We start from the raw sequence: 21,182 nt of genomic DNA on the forward strand, positions 1-21,182 counted from the left end.
AATGCAAAATAATCAATTAACATTACATGTTCCAACAGAAAAGATCATCTTATCCTCTTAATGCCATTTCCATTAAAGCCTACTAGGTCTTATGATGGGGTCATCAGGAGTCTGAATCTACTCCACCACAACAAACAACAACAATTAACAAATCTTATTTAAACGTTGCCACTTCAGCTTTTCCTCCTCCACCTTAATTTCCCAATCAGTTTGCCTTTCTTTTGTTGGAAAAGGTTTATGTCTTTCTGAGTTGAGTGTATATCTAATAAGCAGTGAATGATTGGATATTTTAATCAACTCATGTTTCATTTTAACTGAAAACTTTAAAACCATCTATGTATTGGTTTAGACTTTTCCATCATCTATGTGGGCCCAATTCCAAGCTGCCTGTCACTCCCTACAAAAGTAGACACTTAATCGACTAAATAAAGTAGGATGGCAGTGGGACTGAGAGTGGGTGACAGATGTCCTCCAAAAAGCTGAGGCTTTCTTTCCAGGAGCATCCCAAAGCTGGTGTTTCCTTTTACATTTAAAATAAATAACTGATTTGTTACTTTTGAGGTCTATAATATAGTGTATGAACTCTGGATTGAGATGCCCCCGTTCAAATGTCAATTTTTGACACTTGGCAGCTGTTGATTTTAGACAAATTACTTAGTTTCTTTGTCTCTGAGTGTCTTTATTTACAAAGTAGACATAGTAACAATACCTACCTCATAGTGTTATTGTAAGAATAAAAGGAGTTAACTTATGGAAGAGGTTTACAACAGGGTTTGGTATACAGGAAGTACTCAATAAATGTTAGCATTTATCACCACCATCCATGCTCGTTTTGGGTTTGTTTGATTTTTATATTTACTTTCACTGTGCCTTTAATTGTAGAAACTACTTGGTTTTTATCTTATAGGGAGATTCCTGCATTTTCTTTTAAACTGGTCATGAAGCCACAAAAACAGGGAAATACATGATGCTATCAACATCAAAACACACATTTAGGTAGCCAGGCCTGTTCAGGCTCTGTCCCTTTTGTGTCTCACTTTGTCCCTCAACCACCCGATGGGAAGAGTGTGAGGAAAGGGTATCTGAAGCCAGCACCTCATCCGATTGACCATCCTTCCCTGTTTGCCAGGGATAGCCCAGGTTGTCACCTGTTTTCCCAGTGTAACCATTTATATTCTTCCTCCCCTTCACCCTCAAAAGTGTCCCTGTCTACAGATCTAACTAATTTACAAGCAATAGAAGGAACAGAAGAAAATGTTAAACTACTCCATGGAGATACAATTTGCAAAATCCAGACAGGGGGAAACTCTATAGGACAAATACTTCAGCTTCTTCAACCAATAATTTACAAGGTAGAAGAGGGTATGGAGAAGGAACCTACAGGTTAAAAGAGAAAAGATCTATCAGTCAATCACAACGTGAAGATCCTTACTTTAACCCTAATACAGCAAAAGCATAAATTTTTTAAAAATTATGACTTGATGGCAATAGGTTTTATGAGACATTTAGAAATTTAAATATTAATGATTATTGATATTAAGGATATTTTCAGTTTGATGACTATTTTTTAAATAATTTTTATTGTTCTTTAAGTGAAAGTTTACAAATCAAGTCAGTCTCTCACACAAAAACCCATATACACCTTGCTACATACTCCCAATTACTCTCCCCCTAAAAAAAAAAAAAAAAAATTTTTTTTTTTTTTTTAATAAGACAGCCTGCTTCCTCCCTCCACTCTCTCTTTTCATGTCCACTTTGCCAGCTTCTAACCCTCTCTACCCTCTCATCTCCCCTCCAGGCAGAAGATGCCAACATAGTCTCAAGTGTCCACCTGATCCAAGAAGCTCACTCCTCACCAGCATCCCTCTCCAGTCCACTGTCCAGTCCAATCCATGTCTGAAGAGTTGGCTTCGGGAATGGTTCCTGTCCTGGGCCAACAGAAGGTCTAGGGGCCATGACCACCGGGGTCCTTCTAGTCTCATTCAGACCATTAAGTCTGGTCTTTTTATGAGAATTTGGGGTCTGCATCCTACTGCTCTCCTGCTCCCTGAGGGGTTCTCTGTTGTGTTCCCTGTCAGGGCAGTCATTGGTTGTACCCGGGATAATGACTATTTTTTTTAAAGGTTTTATCTTTTAGAGGTACATATTAAAATATTTACATATGATATATCATGTCTTGGATTTGCTTCAAAATAACATGGGGAGTGGATGGGAATGTAGGAGGGCAGGACTGACTGAGTTCATTGCTTTGGGGGCTGGGAACTTATACTATTCTGTTACTTTTGTGTATGTTCTAAAATCTCCAGCATTATCATAATTCCTAAAACAATAAAACAACTTGGAACAAGAGTGTCCTGGTTTGGACAATTAATTATGTTATCATTCTACCAATAATATAAAGCTCTGCCACTTTCCAGGACCCTCAAAGACAGAAGGTGGGATTGGTATTCCCCAACCTCTTTCCCTTCCATATTTGGTCCAATCTTCATTATTTCTACTCATGCTGTCTGCTTGATTACCCTTCACCCACTTTTCCTATCATCCATTAGTGCTCAGAAATTCTTGGCGTCTGTTATTTCAATTACCACTCATCTTTTTCCTCCATGAACAGCAGGAAAACCTGTGGTTAGAAAAGGTCTCTTTATATGTTTCCGGGAATAACAAAGGAGTGGTCGGCTGGGGAGCTTCTCCTACACCATGGCCAGGCCTATGGGTTAGTGAACCTTATCCTGGAGTGGAACTGCAGAAGAAACTGCCCTTAGTGTCTGTCCTTCCCCCATCCCACCAGAAGCTTCCTCTGGGAGTGGGCCAGAGGATCTGTTCCCTCAAAATGAGATGTGTCCACTGCAACTTGTATTGTTTAAAGTGGGATATGTGGGTGATGATAAAGCTTTATTTATAGTGGACACTAGTGTTGTGAATTAGACCACAAGAGGTGATACAAAAGCTGGAGTAGGAAGAACCAAATAGAACAAAAGATACAGTAGACAATACTGTTGAAAAAAAATACAATGCCTAAAAATCAGGTTTGGATAAGTTATTTAACCCGCTGAAATCACCACACTCTCTATTCACCTTTATAGCATCTACTGTGTGTTTCTGATATGCGTATAGATTTGACTACAACACCTAGATTAGTGTTTAACTGAATAACAGGGTACCACAGCCTAGCCAAATTGACATGTAAAATTAACAGCCAGGGGTGTATCAGGAGGCTTCCCTAGAGAGGTGATATCTAAGCTGAGAGAGACCTGAAGGATTTCCTCAACTTTCTATCCTCAAACTAATCTGTTCCCCTTTTCAGAAGGAGTGTCATGGATTGAATTGTGTCCCCTCAAAATATGTGTCCACTTGGTTAGGCCATGATTCCCAGTATTGTATGGTTGTCCTTCATTTTGTGACTTCCTATGCCTTATAAATCATTGTCTCTGCCTGTGGTTAAAAGTGATTAGGGTGGGATGTAACACCATGCTCAGGTCACATCTCTGATCCAATGTAAAGGGAGTTTCCCTGGGGTGTGGCTGTACCACCTTGAACTTACAAGAGATGAAAGGAAAGGAAGCAGGGAACATCTAGTTCCTGATTGGCATAACAGAGTTTATAAAGAAAATGTTTTATACTCTACTTTGGTGAGTAGCATCTGGGGTTTTAAAAGCCTGTGAATGGCCACCCAGGACACTCCACTGGTCTTAAAAAATATGAAGAAAATTAAAGACACAAGATTAGTCCAAACTGAGACAGATAGGGTTAACTGTGCCTGCAGCTGAACAAAAGAGGTGTTAAAAGATTACCATCTAGAAGTTGGGTAAAAGGGAACCCACCCTGTTGATGTGAAATAAGACTGAAAAAAAGAAAAACAACCCATGAATTACTATCTCCTTCTTAGTGTTTTTCTAGTCCCCTCCTTCTTTACAGGCTCGCATACACAGAAGAACAAAGTGTGACCGCTGTTTAACCTTCCTTAGCCCTCCAAAGATGACAACGTAGTGCTGAAGGTCAAGTGCACTCGCGCTATATCCCATAATAAGTGATGCAAAGGACTGCCGAGAGGACTCCATCTTGAATATCAGAGGGTTCCATCTTAGATTCCAGATGCATGCACAACCTAATTAGCATAAATGGCCATTCTGAGAAGTACCCACCCTTTGAAAGAGGCCCACTAAATATTCATTACTCTATTGTCTCCATGGAACCCATCTAAGCCCTAGCCTTGCTTCCCTTTTCGAGACAGTCTTTTGGAGAGGCTTAGATCCCCACTGATTCCTTTTGCTTGATTCAAGCAAAATAAAGCTTGCTGAAGATAAAAGTTTGTCTTTCACGTGTATTCTGACTTGGGAAAAGACAAGTACCCTTTGTGTCAGATTGGCCATTGGTAACAAAAGGACTAACAGACTACATCCACCATGGCTTCCACCAGACTGAGTCCAGTGCAAGGAGATGGTGCCTGGCTACCACCACTGACTGCTCTAACACAGATCACAATAGAGGGTCCTGGACAGAGCTGGAGAAAAATGTAGAACAAAATTCTCACTCAAAAAGAAAGGCCAGACTTGCTGGCCTGACAGGTGCTGGAGAAACCCTAAGAATATGGCCGCCAGACACCCTTTCAGGTCAGTAATGAGGCCATTCCCAAGGTTTGCCCTTCAGCCAAAGATTGAACAGACCCATGGAACAAAACAGACTAAATGGACACACCAGCCCTGGGGCAGGGACTGGAAAGTAGGAGGGAACAGGAAAGCTGGTAATAGGAAACCCAGGGTTGAGAAGGGAGAGTAATGACATGTCATGGGGTTCTTAACCAATGTCATAAAACAATGTGTACTAACTGTTTGATGAGAAACTAGTTTGTTCTATAAACCTTCATCTAAAGTTGAATTAAAAAAAAAAAAAAGGCAGAGAGTTGGAGACCTCATACCACCAAGAAAGCAGTGCTGGGAGCAGAGCAAGTCCTTTGGACCTGAAGTTCTTGTATGAAGAAGCTCCTAATCCAGGGGAAGATTGATGCCAAGGACATTCCTCCAGAGCTGACGGAGAAAGACAGACTTCCCCTGGAGCTGATGCCCTGAATTTGGACTTCTAGCCTACTAGTCTGTAAGAAAAATCATTTCTCTTTGTTAAAGATATCCACTTGTGTTATGGCAGCCCTAGATGACTTAGACAAAGAGGAAGACATCGAAAGCCAGCCCCGTACCAGAGTTGATCCCATTGCCCTCTGCTCCTTCTTCAGAACCACGCATTGACAATCTTTCCTTCTCTCAAGACTCCTTTACCTTGGCCTGGAAGCATGCTCCATTCTAAAACAGCTTTCAACTCCCCATCTTCCATTCCAGGTGCAGCCCTATGTCCATCATTCTCTTCACCTCCAAACTCCTTTGAAAAACCACACATACTGCTTCTACTTCTCTACACCTCACTTATTTCTAAACACTTTATTTTATGGCACCTGCCTCTACACTTCAAGAGAATTCACTCTCTAGACCTACACCGTTTAATACGGTAGCCACTAGCCTTAGGTGGCTATTGAGAACTTGAAATGTGTCTAGTCTGAATTGAGGTGTGCTATACACAGGATTTTGATTACTTTTGTGTGAAAAGGGAACGCTGGTGGTGCAGTGGTGAAGCACTTGGCGGCTAACCAAAAGGTTGGTGGTGTGAACCCACCCCCACTCCACGGGAGAAATACGTGGCAGTCTGCTTCTGAAAAGATTTTTTGCAGCCTTCGAAACACTATGGGGCAGTTCTACTCTGTCCTGAGTCAGAATCGACTTGACGGCAATGGGTTTGGTTGTGCGAAAACAATAAAATAGCTCATTAATTTTTACACTGATTACATGTTGAAATGATGTTTTTGGATATCACTTTAGTTATCTAGTGCTGCTATAACAGAAATACCACAAGTGGGCCTGAAAAACCTGAAGAATGGTGTTGCCATGAGCTGATGTGAAGATCACAGAAGTAGCAGGTGTGCAGGTGGGTGTATGTTGGGGATACCTTGACTGTTAGATAGAGAGAAGCATGGGGTGGGGGGGGATGCTACAGTATCAATGAGGATGATACAGCTGCTGTGGAAAATAGTGGCAGTGTCTCAAAAAGTTAAACAGAACTACCATATGACTTAGCAATTCTACTGGGGGGATGTACCCAAATGAATCGAAAACAAGGACTTGAACAGACATCTGTAAACCAGTACTCCTTGCAGCATTATTCATAATAGCCTAAATGTGGAAACAACCCAAGCGTCTATCAACAGATGAATGGATAAATAAAATATGGTATATACATACAACGACATAGTATTCAGCCATAAAAAAGGAACCAAGTTCTGATACCTACTACAACATGGATGAACCTGGAAAACATTATGCTAAGTGAAATAAGCTAGACACGAAAGGAAAATATTGTATGATTCCACTATATAAAATATCTAGAATAGGCAAATTCATAGAGGCAGAAAGATTAGGGGTTACCAGGGGCTGGGGTAGGGGGTGGGGAGTTATTGCTTAATGGTACAGAGTTTCTGTTTGGCTTGATGAAAAATCATGGAAATAGATGATGGTGATGTTTGCACAACATTGTAAATGTAATTAATACCATTGAAATATACACGTAAATGGCTAAAACGGCAAGTTTTTTGTTATATATGCTTTACTGCAATAAAAAAATTACTAAGATAGCAATATGATAGGGAAGCAGATGCTTCCTAATGAAGTTCTTACAAAACATGAACGTTCGGCCTTTGCTCCCTAGGGGGTAAGCTTTTGCTCCCAGCCTCTAGCGTTGGGCGTGGGGGAGGGGAATTCTCACAAGGTTGCTCAACTCCTCACCTTTCTTTTGTCGCTAACCTTTCCCCCACTGTGTGCGCTCTGAGTCTGCCACCCCTTGGCAATTAGGAGAGGCAGAGAAGGCGCCTGCCACTGGGTCACCTCACTTCTTTGGTCCCACACGCTTGGTTTAGGAGCCTCAGGACTACATCAACAAGTGGCCCAACCGGCTACCCGGAAGCTTTTTAAAGAAAAGGAACGTGTCCCTTCCCAACAACGCAGTCAGCGGCTCTGTTAGAAAGAAACCCTGAAACACTCTGCCCCCACTACACCCGCCCCACCCCACCCCACCCCACCCCACCCCACCCCTACAGAGCTGCTCACGAAACCGAATTTTCAGTCGATGATGGTGGACAAGCGCCATGATCTCTTGAAGAACGCGAGACTTCCGTACCCACCACTCCGGCTGCTCCGGGGAAGGACCGTGGGTCTCGGCGTGTTTGCGGGCGATTTCCCTCCTAGAAGGAAAGTGAGCCCTAGTTATTCCTAAAAACGCCCCGCGGTAGTAGGGCGAATTCGGGTGCCCTGAGAGCAGTCCCAGGGAGGGTCTGCAAACGCCGCCTGAGCCCTCCCTGCGCTGATCCTTCTCGGTGCGGTGGGCGGCCCGCTGTCTACTTTCGTTGCGCTGGTCCTGTTTATTAAAACAGCCACTTCTCCAACATACCCCAATATCCTCTTGCAAAAGAGGATTTTTGTTACGATAAAGAAGGGCAGAATTTCGGTGTTGGTTTGAGTCAACATTTGGAAGGTTAAAACTTGAAAGACTCGAGTTATTTCAACAAATCATTTAGAGAAAATATAATCAATGTTAAATTTCTACTGTAGGTCTAGATGATAGTCTAGAAAGCTTCACCATTTCACATGCTCTGCTTTCTTTCCCTCCTGCCTGCATTTTCCGTTAAGGATAAATTTTTTTTTGTTTGTTTGGTTTTTAATGAAGGAGCATCTAAAGTATATGTATTGGTTTTGTCAAAAGATAAACTTCAGTTTTTTTTTTTCATGGCGTAAGGTCCGCAAAAATACTGGTAGGTGCATAAAATGGTTTAAACTCAGTGGGACCCCATTTGGCTATATCTTATCAATTGAAAATGTACAAAAACCCTTTGACCCAGTAATTATACATCTGAATTTTATCCTACACATATATTCCCACACGTAAGAAATGACATAAACAAGAATATTTATTGCAGTAGCATTACTGGTAAAAGCAAAAAATTGAATACAAGATAAATATTCATGAACCATAGGACATATACGTATGTATATATACAATGTATGAAGTCAAAAAAATATGAAAAAACAAAAATCTTCATGAGATTTATATTTTAGTGGGAGAAAGATAATTAATTTATAGTATTTCAGATGGAGTAAGTAGTGATATGGAACAATCTCCAAAATACATTAAGTGAGGAAAAAAGGGTACAAGCAGTGTGTACTATATGCTATTATTCGTGTTACAAATACATATGTATGTGTATATATAATTGTATATAAATATATATATTGTATTTTCATAGAATATATTGAAAAGATACTGTGGTTAACTAAAAGGATGAGAGAGACCTCACTGTACAGTCTTTTGTACCAGGTATATTACCATTCAAAAAAAAATTTTAAAGGTGTATGTTAGATATTCACAACCTGACTAGTCTAAAATGAAGGCTTTTTTTTTTTTTTAGGTCTAATGAGATTATCATAACTCTAGGAAGATAAATGTCTCAAAGAGTTACATGCTCCAAGACTGTATAATAATAATAAATGAATTAAAATATAGATAAATAAGAAATTTAAATTCATAGTAACATGAGTTTTTATAACACATTTAAGTATAGTGGTGACAAGACGTTTGTTATTTTAATTAAAAGTCCATGAAAATTTGATTGAATACATTTATTAATGTTAAGGCATTATAAAAATGGCACGGGGGCAGTGTCTGACCTCCTCTAACTTCACTTAAATGTATTTTGGAGATTGTTCCATATCAGTACTTACTCCATCTGAGATACACTATCAATCAGCCTAAGGCTGATTCCTATGAGGCCTGTGTCAGACATGCCTCCTCTGCCATCTTTACCGATTCTGACACCAACCGGCCCTCCACAGCACTCTCTACTTCTCTGCTGGGTTCGACAATTCATTGCAATGGCCACACAGAACTCACAGACCATACTCACAATTATGTGATTTATTAGGGAAGTAACAGGTTACAATTCAGGCTCGGGAACACTCAAGGATACATTTCTTCCATGAGGACAACCTCTTCCCAGCAGTGTTCCCAGGCATGCCTCTCCCTAGCCCTACGCCTGTGCCCAAAGGCACTCAGCTTTTTCTCTCCATGGGTTGGGAAGCCCACCATACCATCTCCTGCCAGGTCTCTGCCAAGGGGACTTGCTGTCTTCAGGGTTGCAGCTGTCCCTTCCCCTCCCCCACCCAAACTGTATCTCTAAAAGACCTTTAAAAAAAAATGAAGTCATTATCAAACTAAAAATATCCTTGATGTCAACAAATAATCATCAGTATTTAAATTTCCAAATGTCTCATAAAACCCATTGCCATCAAGTCATAAGTTTTAGAATTTTATGTTTTTGTTTTATTTGATTAGGTTTAAAATAAGATTTCCACTTTGTGATTGGCAGGTCTTTTCTCTTTTAACCTGTAGATTCCTTCTCCATACCCTCTTTTACCTTGTAAATTATTGGTTGAAGAAGCTGAAGTGTGTGTTCTATAGTTTCCCTCTGTCTGGATTTTGCAAATTGTATCTCCATGGAGTAGTTTAACATTTTCCTCTGTTCTTTCTATTGCTTGTAAATTAGTTAGATCTGTAGACAGGGACACTTTTGAGGGTGAAGGGGAGGAAGAATATAAATGGTTACACTGGGAAAACAGGTGACAACCTGGGCTATCCCTGGCAAACAGGGAAGGATGGTCAATCGGATGAGGTGCTGGCTTCAGATGCCCTTTCCTCACATTCTTCCCATCGGGTGGTTGAGGGACAAAGTGGGACACAAAAGGGACAGAGCCTGAACAGGCCTGGCTACCTAAATGTGTATTTTGATGTTGATAAATTTTGATGTTGATAGCATCATGTATTTCCCTGTTTTTGTGGCCTCATGACCAGTTTAAAAGAAAATGCAGGAATCTCCCTATAAGATAAAAACTAAGTAGTTTCTACAACTACAGGCACAGTGAAAGTAGATATAAAAATCAAACAAACCCAAAACGAGCATGGATGGTGGTGATAAATGCTAATATTTATTGAGTACTTCCTGTGTACCAAACCGTGTTGTAAACTTGCTCCATATATTAACTCATTTTATCTTTACAATAACACTATGAGGTAGGTAATGTTATTACCTCCACTTTGTAAATAAAGACACTCAGACACAATGAAGTTAAATAATTTAACTAAAATCAACAGCTGCCAAGTGTCAAAAGTTGACCTTTGAACAGGGACATCTCAATCCAGAGTTTATACACTATATTAAAGACCTCAACAGTAACAGATCAGTTATTTTAAATGTAAAAGGAAACACCAGTTTTGGGATGTTCCTGGCAAGAAGGCCTCAGCTTTTGGAGAACATCTGTCACAGCCCCACTCTCAGCCCCATTGCCATCCTACTTTCTTTAGTCAATTATTTACTTTTGTAGGGAGTGACAGGTAGCATGGAATTGGGCCCACTTAGATGATGGAAAGTCTAAACTAATAACATACATAGACAGTTTTAAAGTTTTCAGTTAAAATGAAACATGAGTAGATTAAAATGCCCAATCATTCACTGCTTATTAGAAATACACCCAACTCAGAAAGCCATAAACCTTTTCCTACAGAAGAAAGGCAAACTGATTGGGCAATTACAAGTGAGGATGGTAAGACTTCCTCTTACTTTGAACATGTTGTCAGGAAGGACCAGTCCCTGCAGAAGTGCATCATGCTTGGTAGAGTGCCCGGGAAAATGAAGATACTCACCGAGATGGATTGACACAGTGGCTGCAACAATAGGCTCAAAAAAAAATTTTTTTTTTGCATGGCAACAATTCTGAGGATGGTACAGGACTGGGCAGTGTTTCATTCTGTTGTACACAGGGTCGCTGTGAGTCGAAATCAACTTGGCAGTACCTAACAATAATATACATACTCTTTCGTAACGCATATGGTTTCCAACGAGCGGCTGGTGGATTCGAACTGCCAACCTTTTGGTTAGCACCCGAGCTCTTAACGACTGCGCCAGCAGGGCTTCAACAATAATAGTATACACACTATTTCGCAACCTTATTTTCACTTAAGAGATAATGAACATACATTTCTCCATGTCCGTAAATATAACTTTAAATAATACTTGCTCACCACGTCTCCTAACAGTCAAACATTTAGGTTCTCTAAGCTATTTATCGAAGCTGGAAAGGTGGTGGCCTCTGCCGAGGCAACTCGATGGCCAGGGCTCAAGGGACAGAGAAGGAGATTAACCTTTTAACACTTTTTTCGGATTCCTTGAATTAGGTTTATCCACTACAAAGTTATTCCTGCCTCCTAGGAATGCTAAATGGATCCCTTTAGAACTTGCCTGAGAAGCACCTGGGTCTCCGAAGAGGCGAGGGGCGGCGCCGGGAAGATCCCAGCCTAGTACAGCCTCTCGAGAAACGCACCAAGATTCATTCAGCGCACTTGCGCGGTTTGGAGAAGAAGCCCTGGGGCCCGGATTGGGAGGCGAGGCCTGGTATCCAATGACAAGGGCGAGGTGGGGAGGGGCTTGCCAAAAGCTCTTGAAATAAGGGCCTGGTGCCAGGTTATCTTCTACCGTGGGTCAGGAGCGCGGACTGAGGGTTTGCGTCGTGCGCCTTTCCCCGCCACGCTTGTGGAAGCATGGCCACTTCCAAGCAGTTTCCGACGCTCGTGCAGCTGGGGCAGCAGGATCAGCAATTTGAGGAGCTCAGTTATCTCGACAAACGGCCCTTCTGGTTCAACGCCGAGCACCTGATGAATCCGTATAGAGTATACCTCGAGGCTTGGCTAGTGGAAGCGATCTTCGGTGAGTGGTACAGCGAGGGCGGCCGAGAGGGCTCCTGCCCCACCTTCCCATTCCGACCATGACCCAGGGGAACCCTCTCCACCGGCCCTGGCCCCAAGCCGGTTCCCGGAAGCTTCTTCCCTAGCCCCTTCCCCTCGCAAGTCCCCGCCCCTCACGGCCTCCTCGCTCCCACGCAGGACCGGGCGGAGAGCACATCCCGCACGTCGAGTGTGTGTCACAGACCATTCTCCGCGTGCGTCGGGTGGACCCCGAAGGCAAGGCGGAGATCTTGATATTTGGGCGGCCTTATTACCAGAAAGACATAGCCAAGATAATCACGAACTTGGCCGACTATCACCGACAACGCCGGGAGCAAAGTAAGGGACCGAGTGGTGCAGGGAGGAATCTCCCGGGTAGGCTTTGGGCTCTTTGGGAGGGGTCCTGACGATCCCGGCAGCAGTCTCCCCCTCCTACTTGGCCTGGGAGAGGGTTTCCTCTTTGCAAGGGATCTGGAAAGACAAATTAGCCCAGTCTTCTGGAATTCCGTGGTAGACTCCAGAATCGAAATAGCTTTCTGCCACCACCCGCGCAGGCCGTATTGATAACTGTCCCTTTGAGAAGGGGAGGCTGGGGACGTACTTGCGGTGTTCTCATACTGCTCTCTACGTTCAGAGAAGAGCCTTGCCCCGGAGGCCGGCACCCAGGGGGCTGCCGACGCCGATCCGGAGGCCGGCACCCAGGAGGCTGCGGACGCCGATCCGGAGGCCGGCACCCAGGAGGCTGCGGACGCCGATCCGGAGGCCGGCACCCAGGAGGCTGCGGACGCCGATCCGGAGGCCGGCACCCAGGAGGCTGCGGACGCCGATCCGGAGGCCGGCACCCAGGAGGCTGCGGACGCCGATCCGGAGGCCGGCACCCAGGAGGCTGCGGACGCCGATCCGGAGGCCGGCACCCAGGAGGCTGCGGACGCCGATCCGGAGGCCGGCACCCAGGGGGCTGCGGACGCCGATCCGGAGGCCGGCACCCAGGGGGCTGCGGACGCCGATCCGGAGGCCGGCACCCCGGGGGCTGCGGACGCTGCCCCCGAGGCCGAGGCCGGCACCCCGGGGGCTGCGGACGCTGCCCAGCTCTGGGTTACCAAGCTTTGAAGGTAGTTAGTGCCCCGAGGCTAGGGCCATGCAGAGTTTAAAGCGGAAGCTTTGTCTGGACCCTTGTTCTAGGTCCTGCTACCCCTCTCCCCCAGAATAAAAATGATGGGGTGGATTTTTTTCTCTTTTCCTGTGTTAAATGTTCGTAAACACGAATTTAAAGAGTCCTAATAAAGAGTCAAATTTCTCTAGTGTTTGTTAATCGGAAGATAGGAGGGAAGGGAGAGGCGGCAGGTTCCTCCGACAGCCGAGTTCTGCCCACACTGCTCTCTACCTAGAGACTAGTGGGACCTCTTGGGTTTCTAGCGGCCGAAGCTGCAGTCTCTTCCCCTCGCCCTTTCCCCAAACCCCTCCCGCGGCCACGTGCTTGCCCTTATGGTGCTTCTTAATCTTGCGCCGCTGCCTTTGCAGAGGGAAGGCTAGTGCCCACAGAATCGGCCCTCACTGGGAAATCCACCTAGCCCCCTGGTGTTGCAATCAAGGTGCTTTAGGATGGCCCAAATCTGGTTGCGGCCCACCTAAACTTGGAGGGCCCGCAGGGATGTCCCACGGTGCCACAGATAAGGGCAACTGACAGTGGGGAAGAACTATGGGAGAAAGGCTGGCTATACTGCTAATGTCCTCAGATCAGTCCCCCGCCCTTCTGTGAGGCTTGACATGAGCGCGAAGTTCAACTTCGTCCATTACAGCGGCGGAGTACCTCCGACTCGCTCTCGGTCTGAGCGCAGCTCTGGGCTATTGAGCAACTAGGCCTGTTCCCTGTGCCTGCCCGTAAATCTGAAGGATGCAAATTGTTAACAGATGGGTCCTAGCGTTAAACAACAGCACACATTAATCTTGGTGTTATAAGAATTCTCATTTTAAAAGGTTGCACTGGCATTTTCACTATATTTTTCAACTGATTGATAAAATAAACCCACTGCCAAAGAGTCACTCCTGACTGACTCAAAGCAATCCTATAAGACAGGGTAGAGCAGCCCCATAGGGTTTGCAAGGCTGTAATCTTTAAGCACGGGGACTGTGACATCTTTTATCCTGTAGAGCAGCTGGTGGGTTCCAACTGTGGACATTTGTTACCAGCCCAGCACTTAACCACTGTGCCTTTGACCGATGGAATAGAGATGTATATGACCACCATTACCATCTGGCTCATTGTGACCCTTTAGGACAGAGCAGAACTCCATAGGGTTTTCAAGGAGCGTCTGGTGGATTTAAACTGCCGATGTTTTGATTAGCAGCCAAGCTCCTAGCCACTGCACCACCAGGGCTCCAACAAAATACCATTACCACCCACAAAATAAAAATTGCATTTAATATTCTGATTATAAACATTACATGCTCAATATTCTTTTTTAATTAGGCAGTATAGAAAGTATTTAAAATCAGAACTACTCAAAATCTCACTACCCATACATTACCTTCAGGTAGCTTTCCATTTCTCTGAATGCTTTTTTTAGTAAACAATTTATTGATGCATAACCTTCTTACAAAAACGTGTACATCCTAAATGAGAAAAGATTCATCAGGGAATAAAAAGGGAACACATCTGTTTAGCCAGCACCCAAAGAAGAAAAAACACTACCAGCACTTCAGAAGCCCCCTTTGTATCCCTCTGCCCCAGTTACTCCTACTTCCCGGATAACTACTCTTGACTTTAACATAGGATCAAATGTTTTCTATTTTAGGTTTGGCTTTTCTCCATTTAATATTATGACTTATTCATGTTCTTTGTGTAGTTATAGTTTCATTGTATGAGTTAGTTTTTTTATTCTGTTGTACATTTTGGTTGTGTCCTGTTTGGGCCTTATAATGAATGGTGCTACTATGAAAATTTGCACTTCCAGCGAATACATATACGTATATTTCTATTGAGTTTATACCTAGGAATGGAATGCTTAGTTATGGGATGTGTATAACTTCAAATTGCTAAGGCGATTGAACCAATTTACATTCCTTCCAGTAGTCTATTCAACTTCCAGTTTGTTCTACCTCTTTGCCAATAGTTGGAATTTTCATTTTAGTGACTCTGGTGGGCATGTAGTGGTATTGCAGCTTTTTTGTTTTGTGGTGAAAATATACACAAAAAAAATTCCCCAATTCAACTGTTTCTACATGTATTATTCAGCGACATCAGTAACATTTTTTATTTTGTGCCAGCATTATCACTTTCCTTTTCCAAAATATTCCACCACCATTACATAAACTCAATGTCCCCTAAGCAAAAACTCCCCCATTCCCCTTCCGCCACCGCTGGTAACCCCTTATCTTTGGTTTCTCAATATTTGATTATTTTATATAAGTGAGATCACACACATTATCCTTTTGCAATTAACTTATTTCGCTCAGCATGTTTTCAAAGTTCATCCATGTTGTGACATACTGTTTATGGCTGTATGATATTCCATTGTGTGTATATACCACATTTTTATCCTCAGACGAAAGCTTGGAGTCCCCACAACACCACTGCTGACTTGTTGCCTATAAAGTTGGGGTTTTCATACTGTCTCTTCAGGGTGCAAGCCAGAAGTTGGAGGGGGGTGGATCCCACTACTGCCTTGGGTTCAGTAATTCACAAGAATGACTCTCAGAACTCAGGAAAGTGCTATATTTATGATTATAGTTTTATTATAGCAAAGAGGATAAAAATGAAGAGATGCATTAAGGCAAGAGCTCCTAATATGAAGCTTCCATGTCCCCAAAAGGGGCATGCTACCCTCTTACAAGGAGGTCCCTGGGTGGCTTAAACGATTTGTATTCTACGAACCTAAAGGTTAACAAGTTAAACCTACCCAGTAGCACTATGGAAGAAAGGCCTGGCAACCTGCTTCTGTAAAGATTCAAGCCAAGAAAACCCTATGGAGCAGTTCTATTGTGTAACACATGGGGTTACCATGAATCAGAATCAACTCTGGGGCTGCCATGAGTCAGGACTGACTTGATAGCAATGGGTTTGGGTTCTTTGGTACCCTCTCACACATGCATGAATGTCACCAGTAGGCCTATGGACTGTCTGTATCCAGAGCCTTTACTGGGGCCTCATTAAGCAATCATGATTGACTGAACCAGGCTCCCCTCCCTTAAGGCTGGTTGGGATCACGAAGTGAAAATTTCTGGCCTGGCCAGCCCCCACCCAAGAGTCGCCTCATTAGTATAACCTGTGAGGTAGATGTGCTCTGGAGCCCACTTCAATCGCTGGGGAAATCCCAGAGTTTTAGCGGTTATCTCTCAGGAATCAAGGACAAAAGCCAAATTCTTTATCCTGCACTCTTTGCCCAGCTTCACAGTTGACTTATACTAAATGGTTCACGTTTTAGCCAGTTTATTGCTAATAATTACCATGTTTTCATGCGCCCTGGTAGTGCAGTGGTTAAGAGCTCAGACTGCTAGCCAAAAGGTCAACAGTTCAAATCCACCAGCTGCTCCTTGGAAACCTTATGGGGCAGTTCTACTCTGTCCTTATAGGGTCACTATGAGTCGGAATCAGACTCCATTGCAATGGGCTTGGCTTGGGGGCTTTCATGTGTAAACTAAAATGCCTTCTAATAGAATAACATCTGAGTGATCTGGCCAGATTTTTCTGTTTCTGAGGAGGGGGATCTCTTAAATTAATGCTTTCCTCAGAAACTTCCACTGTGCTGGGGTCTCCAGTCTAATTCCAGCTTCATCAGCATTTATAAAATAACTTGTTTCCAATAGAAGACCCATTCTAGGTAGGAACTGCCCTTAGAAAGTCTTCTGGTTCCCTCCTTAAATGTTATTAAGTCCCTTTAGTTCCTCCGTAAGACTTCCAAATTTCTGATGATTCTTCAATACATTGACTTAATATGCGTTCTCACAACTAGAGTAAGGAGATGTAAAGCCGTGGTTCTCAAGGTGAGAGTCTCAGCAGCACTGGCATCACCTGTGAACTTGTTGGAAATGCAAAGTCATGGGCCCTCACCCAGTACTGAATCAGAATCTCTGGAGAAGGGGTCTAGGGAATTGTGTTTTAACGAGCTATCAAGGTGACTCTTGATATACTTTAAATCTTACTAACCACTGAAACCAAAACAGATCAGACACTTGAAGGTCATCCGCCCTTATACTTCTGTCCCCTGCCTGCATTTGAGGGCCTGAGGCTAACCATAAAAGAGTTAGCAGTTTCCAAATGGTAAAACTAAAAACAAACAAGAACAAAAAGAGTATCAGCCTTCTACCCCCGCCAAGAATGAATGAACAGTCAACCTTTTATAAATCTGCCTAACTAAATTAACACATTTTATTGCCATTGGACCCAAAAAGCAAGGAAATCCATTTCTTGATTACAAGAGCTCTACAAACTCATGTTTGCACCAAAATAATCAAAGCATATTCATCCAGACACAGAAGAATGGAATGCAGATATTAGATAATTGTTTCCCTCCAACTTTGGTAGCAGAAACAGAACTGTGCTCATCATACTCCTGAGGATACTCCCTTAAGCAATAGGATGCTGGGGGGCCTGGGGACTGGATGCACCTGCCTTCAAGAACTCCTCAAGCTGTTCCATCTTCTCACCTGGAGGAAAAGCAATTGATACCAACCATTAGTAAGGGAAACGCTTGCTGTTTTAGCCTAAGCACTGATAAACGAGGGAAGGAGATGCTGGCAACATCCTTTCTCAGGATGGAGGCTCGAAAACTGGCATCTAGGAATAGGCCAGCTGAGGCTGGCTTGGGCAATGATGGCCTTAATGAATCAGATCTCAACTTACTTTTCCAAGGGTGTAGTGGTTAAGTGCTACAGCTGCTAACCAAAGGTCGGCAGTTCGAATCTGCCAGGTGCTCCCTGGAAACTCTATGGGGCAGGTCTACTCTGTCCAATAGGGTTGCTATGAGTTAGAAAGACTCAACAGCAGTGGGTTTTTTTTTTTTTTTTTTTTGTAACCTGGGCTCTCTCCCTCCCAAAGGGATCCCTAGGGGTAGGGTTTAGCTTCTTGGGATTGAGAACAGCAAAAAAGTTGTTTTGAGAGGGAAGGGTGGTTGGAAAGGGGTTGAGCAAGGCCAGATGGGTCCTCCGTGGCTCCCCCTACATGCAGATTCTCTAAGACTCTCACTTCGGTGACGACGTTTCCGGTGCCACGATGCCACGGCCAGGAGCACCTTCTTCACCCGATTCTGTACCCTGGGCCGTCCGAAGATGGTGATTTTGGCTAGGTCACTGGAGTCCACCACATCCACAGTCAGCAGAATCTGGCTCATCCACTCAATTTTTGGAATTATGGCTCTGTCTGGGCCTAAACAGGCAAGAAGGAGAGGCTATGAAGGTCGAAGTGGTTGCAGCTTAGGAGCTAGGTTTGAAGGGAATGTTGGCCAGAGAAAGGGAACAGCTGGAAGTTGGGCGTCATGGCGCCAAATTGGCCTCTGAATCTAGGAAAGAGGCAACAGAGAGTAGTTGGGCTGCCCTTCTCCCACTGGAAATGACTGGCCTGCAAGCACATGCGGGATCACTTACCAAAGATCAGGTCCACCAGCCATGCGTCCAGGTAAAACACCAGCGGTTCCTTTAGTTCCTCCACCGGAAACCACCATGGCCGCAAGCGAAGCGTTGGTCCTTGATGTGGTAACACGAGGGAGTCTGGCTCCACCTGGGCCTCAGCGCCACCAGCGTTATCCACCATGCTGGAGGCAGCTCTTGGCGGGATGCTAGGCAGACGCGCGAAGCTCACCGCCTTTACGGTTTCCCACCAGCCCCGCCCCTCCGGCGCTCCTCGCGCCCCCCCTGGCGGTGAGGAGGCTCAATCGCCTCCTGGAGCTGCGGCTCTGCAGGGCCCCGGGACGCTTCCTGCTGAGCCAGTCGCTGGGGCCCCTCTTCTACCTGGAAGGAGTAATTTTTTGAGCCTGCCTGGCGTCGCCCTCGGTCATCTCTGCCTTGTACAGTATCACTTAGCCTCAAAGGCCGCTGCTTTGTCACGTAGCTGATAAATAGTGTGAATTGGAATTGGTGACTTTGTTGATCGGGAATCCCCTTCAGTGCCTGGGTTAAAAGTTTTCACATTACCCTGCAGACGTAGGTGGGTAGGTCAGGCATAGGGCAGGCTCCTCGAATCTGTATAATGTATTTTCTCCCTGTTATCTTCTGACTCTTTCCGGTTAGGTTGCCATCTCGAAATCATTCTAACAAAACTAAATGTGTCGTGTTTTATAAGTAAAATGTCCGACCTGATCCTTAGAGGAAACGTGGCTGTTACGGGCATATCCTGTTTACTTCCATCATCCTAAGACACAACTGCTGTTGATACCTATTTCTTCCCTGTGTTCTTAATTTTAACTATAACTTTAAATTATGGCAGATTTCACATATCCAAAAGTAATGTAACACCCATGTACCTCTCCCCTTACCCGCAGTTAACAGATATTAACATTTTCCTACATTTGCCTCACTTCTCTGATCTTTAAAATGTATATCACTAAAGAATCTTCCCTTTCCTTCCCCAGAGGAAATTATCATCATGAAGCTGGTGTGTATCATACCCACACATGTTCTTGCACTTTTGCTAGGGTAGTTCTATAAATATTGCTTGGTTATAAATATTGCTTGGTTAATTGTTGTAGAATAGATAGCATCTGCTGTACAAATTTTTTTTCCTTAAAATTAGGTATAATTTGTTTTCAAAATCTTTTTAATGGAAATTTTCAGTAATTTACATAAGGGAGGATAGTATTACTATATTAAATTCCCTCATCCACATAATTTAGGCTTCAACAATAGACAGTATCTATAAGAGGAAATGAGAGGAAGTACTGCACCTAACTTTAGTGGATATTTTTATTTGTTCACTGTAATTTTCTAAATCTACACAGTAATAGATGCACATTGTGAAAACATCTTGAGAATATAATTTGTGAAAATCTCCCTTCCCATGTGCAGTAGGGTAAAAAATCTCAAAGTTTAGTAAAGCAAAAAGAAAGTTTTATTTGGCATGTATTCAAAAGGGCAAAAGCGGGAAGCTGACAAGTATGCTGCCAGAGCTGATGTCTGCCGGAATCTGAGAACATTACACAATCACCAGTGTAAACATCACCAATGGGTAAGATCGGTGAAAGCTTCACCTTTTCATGGATTGCCTAAAAACTGCTAGATCAACGGGACTCCACACTGTGGATCCTCTTTCTTAATAATCACTGGTACAACAACGTTTCAGTCTGGAGGGTCTTCACTGGTCCAACAGATCTTACTATTCACTAAATGCTAATAGAGAAAGATAAGAGTTGAAAGGTCTTTTGTGCTGTTTTGTTCATGTGAAAGTTTCCCTAAAAGATGTTTTCCAAGATTGTCCTAGCTGTTATCTTTATACCTCGGGGGCCCAGCTGATGATGTGTCCTTGTGAGTCCGGCTCCAGCTGGGTCACATACTAAGATAAGAAATAATGGCTCCAATATTATCTCCTAAATCACCTGTTCTCCATCATCCTTTTACTAATCCTTTGTCAGGTGTGTGTATCGTGAATCTCTTCTTCCAATCGATAATGTCCTTTCTTTACGGTATCTTGATGAACAAAATTCTTAATTTGAACATAGTCAGATTTATTAGCCTTTATAGTAAATGCTTTCTTTGTCTTGCTTAAGAAAGCCTTTCCTAGCCTGAGGTTTAAAGATATTCACTATACTTTCTACTAAGAATGCTGAAGTTTTGATCTTTCATTTAAGTGCTTAATCTACCTGGGGTTAATTTTCTTCAGTTGGGCATGAGGTAGTACTATAATTTCATCTTTCTATTGTAGGGGAAAAAAATCGCAAAGTTTAGTAAAGCAAAAACAAAGTTTTATCCGGCATATATTCAAAAAGACAAAAGCGGGAAGCGGAGAAGCGTGATGCCAGAGCTAAGGAGTCCAGAGAGTATTACAGAATAGACAAGAATGGGAAAACGAACAAGCATGCTGCCACCCCCGTGTCTGTCCAGGTCCAGAGAAGGTTACAGAGTCATCAGTATATATTAACATTACAAAATGGGCAAAACAATTGGAAGCTTTATCTTTTCACAGATCTGCTAGAAACTGTGATCCTACATTTCGAATCACCTTTCTTAATGATCACTGGTACAGGTTTCAGTTACAACAGTCAGGAGGGTCTTCATTGGTCCAAGAAATTTCTATTCACTAAATGTTAATAGAAAAAGGTAAGAGTGGAAAGTCTTTTGTGTTCTGAAAGGTTTCCTAAAAGATATTTTCTAAGATTATTCTATTGTCT

At 43.4% G+C, this 21,182-nt stretch overlaps 2 protein-coding genes across 2 annotated transcripts; one reads left to right on the forward strand and one right to left on the reverse strand.

The window, feature by feature from the left end:
- The first annotated feature begins 11,682 nt into the window (after positions 1–11,682).
- LOC126070035 (KH domain-containing protein 3-like) lies at positions 11,683–12,975 on the forward strand. Its single transcript, XM_049873805.1, has 3 exons — positions 11,683–11,848; positions 12,025–12,204; positions 12,500–12,975. Exons 1-3 carry the CDS (start codon positions 11,683–11,685, stop codon positions 12,973–12,975), a joined length of 822 nt encoding a protein of 273 aa, XP_049729762.1.
- A 4,242-nt stretch (positions 12,976–17,217) lies between these two features.
- Positions 17,218–18,727, reverse strand: OOEP (oocyte expressed protein). The gene is made up of 3 exons (XM_049895609.1): positions 18,448–18,727; positions 18,050–18,229; positions 17,218–17,511 (listed from the first exon to the last, which is right to left on the reverse strand). Exons 1-3 carry the CDS (start codon positions 18,611–18,613, stop codon positions 17,432–17,434), a joined length of 426 nt encoding a protein of 141 aa, XP_049751566.1. The 5' UTR covers positions 18,614–18,727; the 3' UTR covers positions 17,218–17,431.
- Positions 18,728–21,182: the final 2,455 nt, after the last annotated feature.

The sequence above is a fragment of the Elephas maximus genome, chromosome 1 (assembly GCF_024166365.1).
Source record: "Elephas maximus indicus isolate mEleMax1 chromosome 1, mEleMax1 primary haplotype, whole genome shotgun sequence".
In the NCBI taxonomy this organism is placed as follows: Eukaryota; Metazoa; Chordata; class Mammalia; order Proboscidea; family Elephantidae; genus Elephas; species Elephas maximus.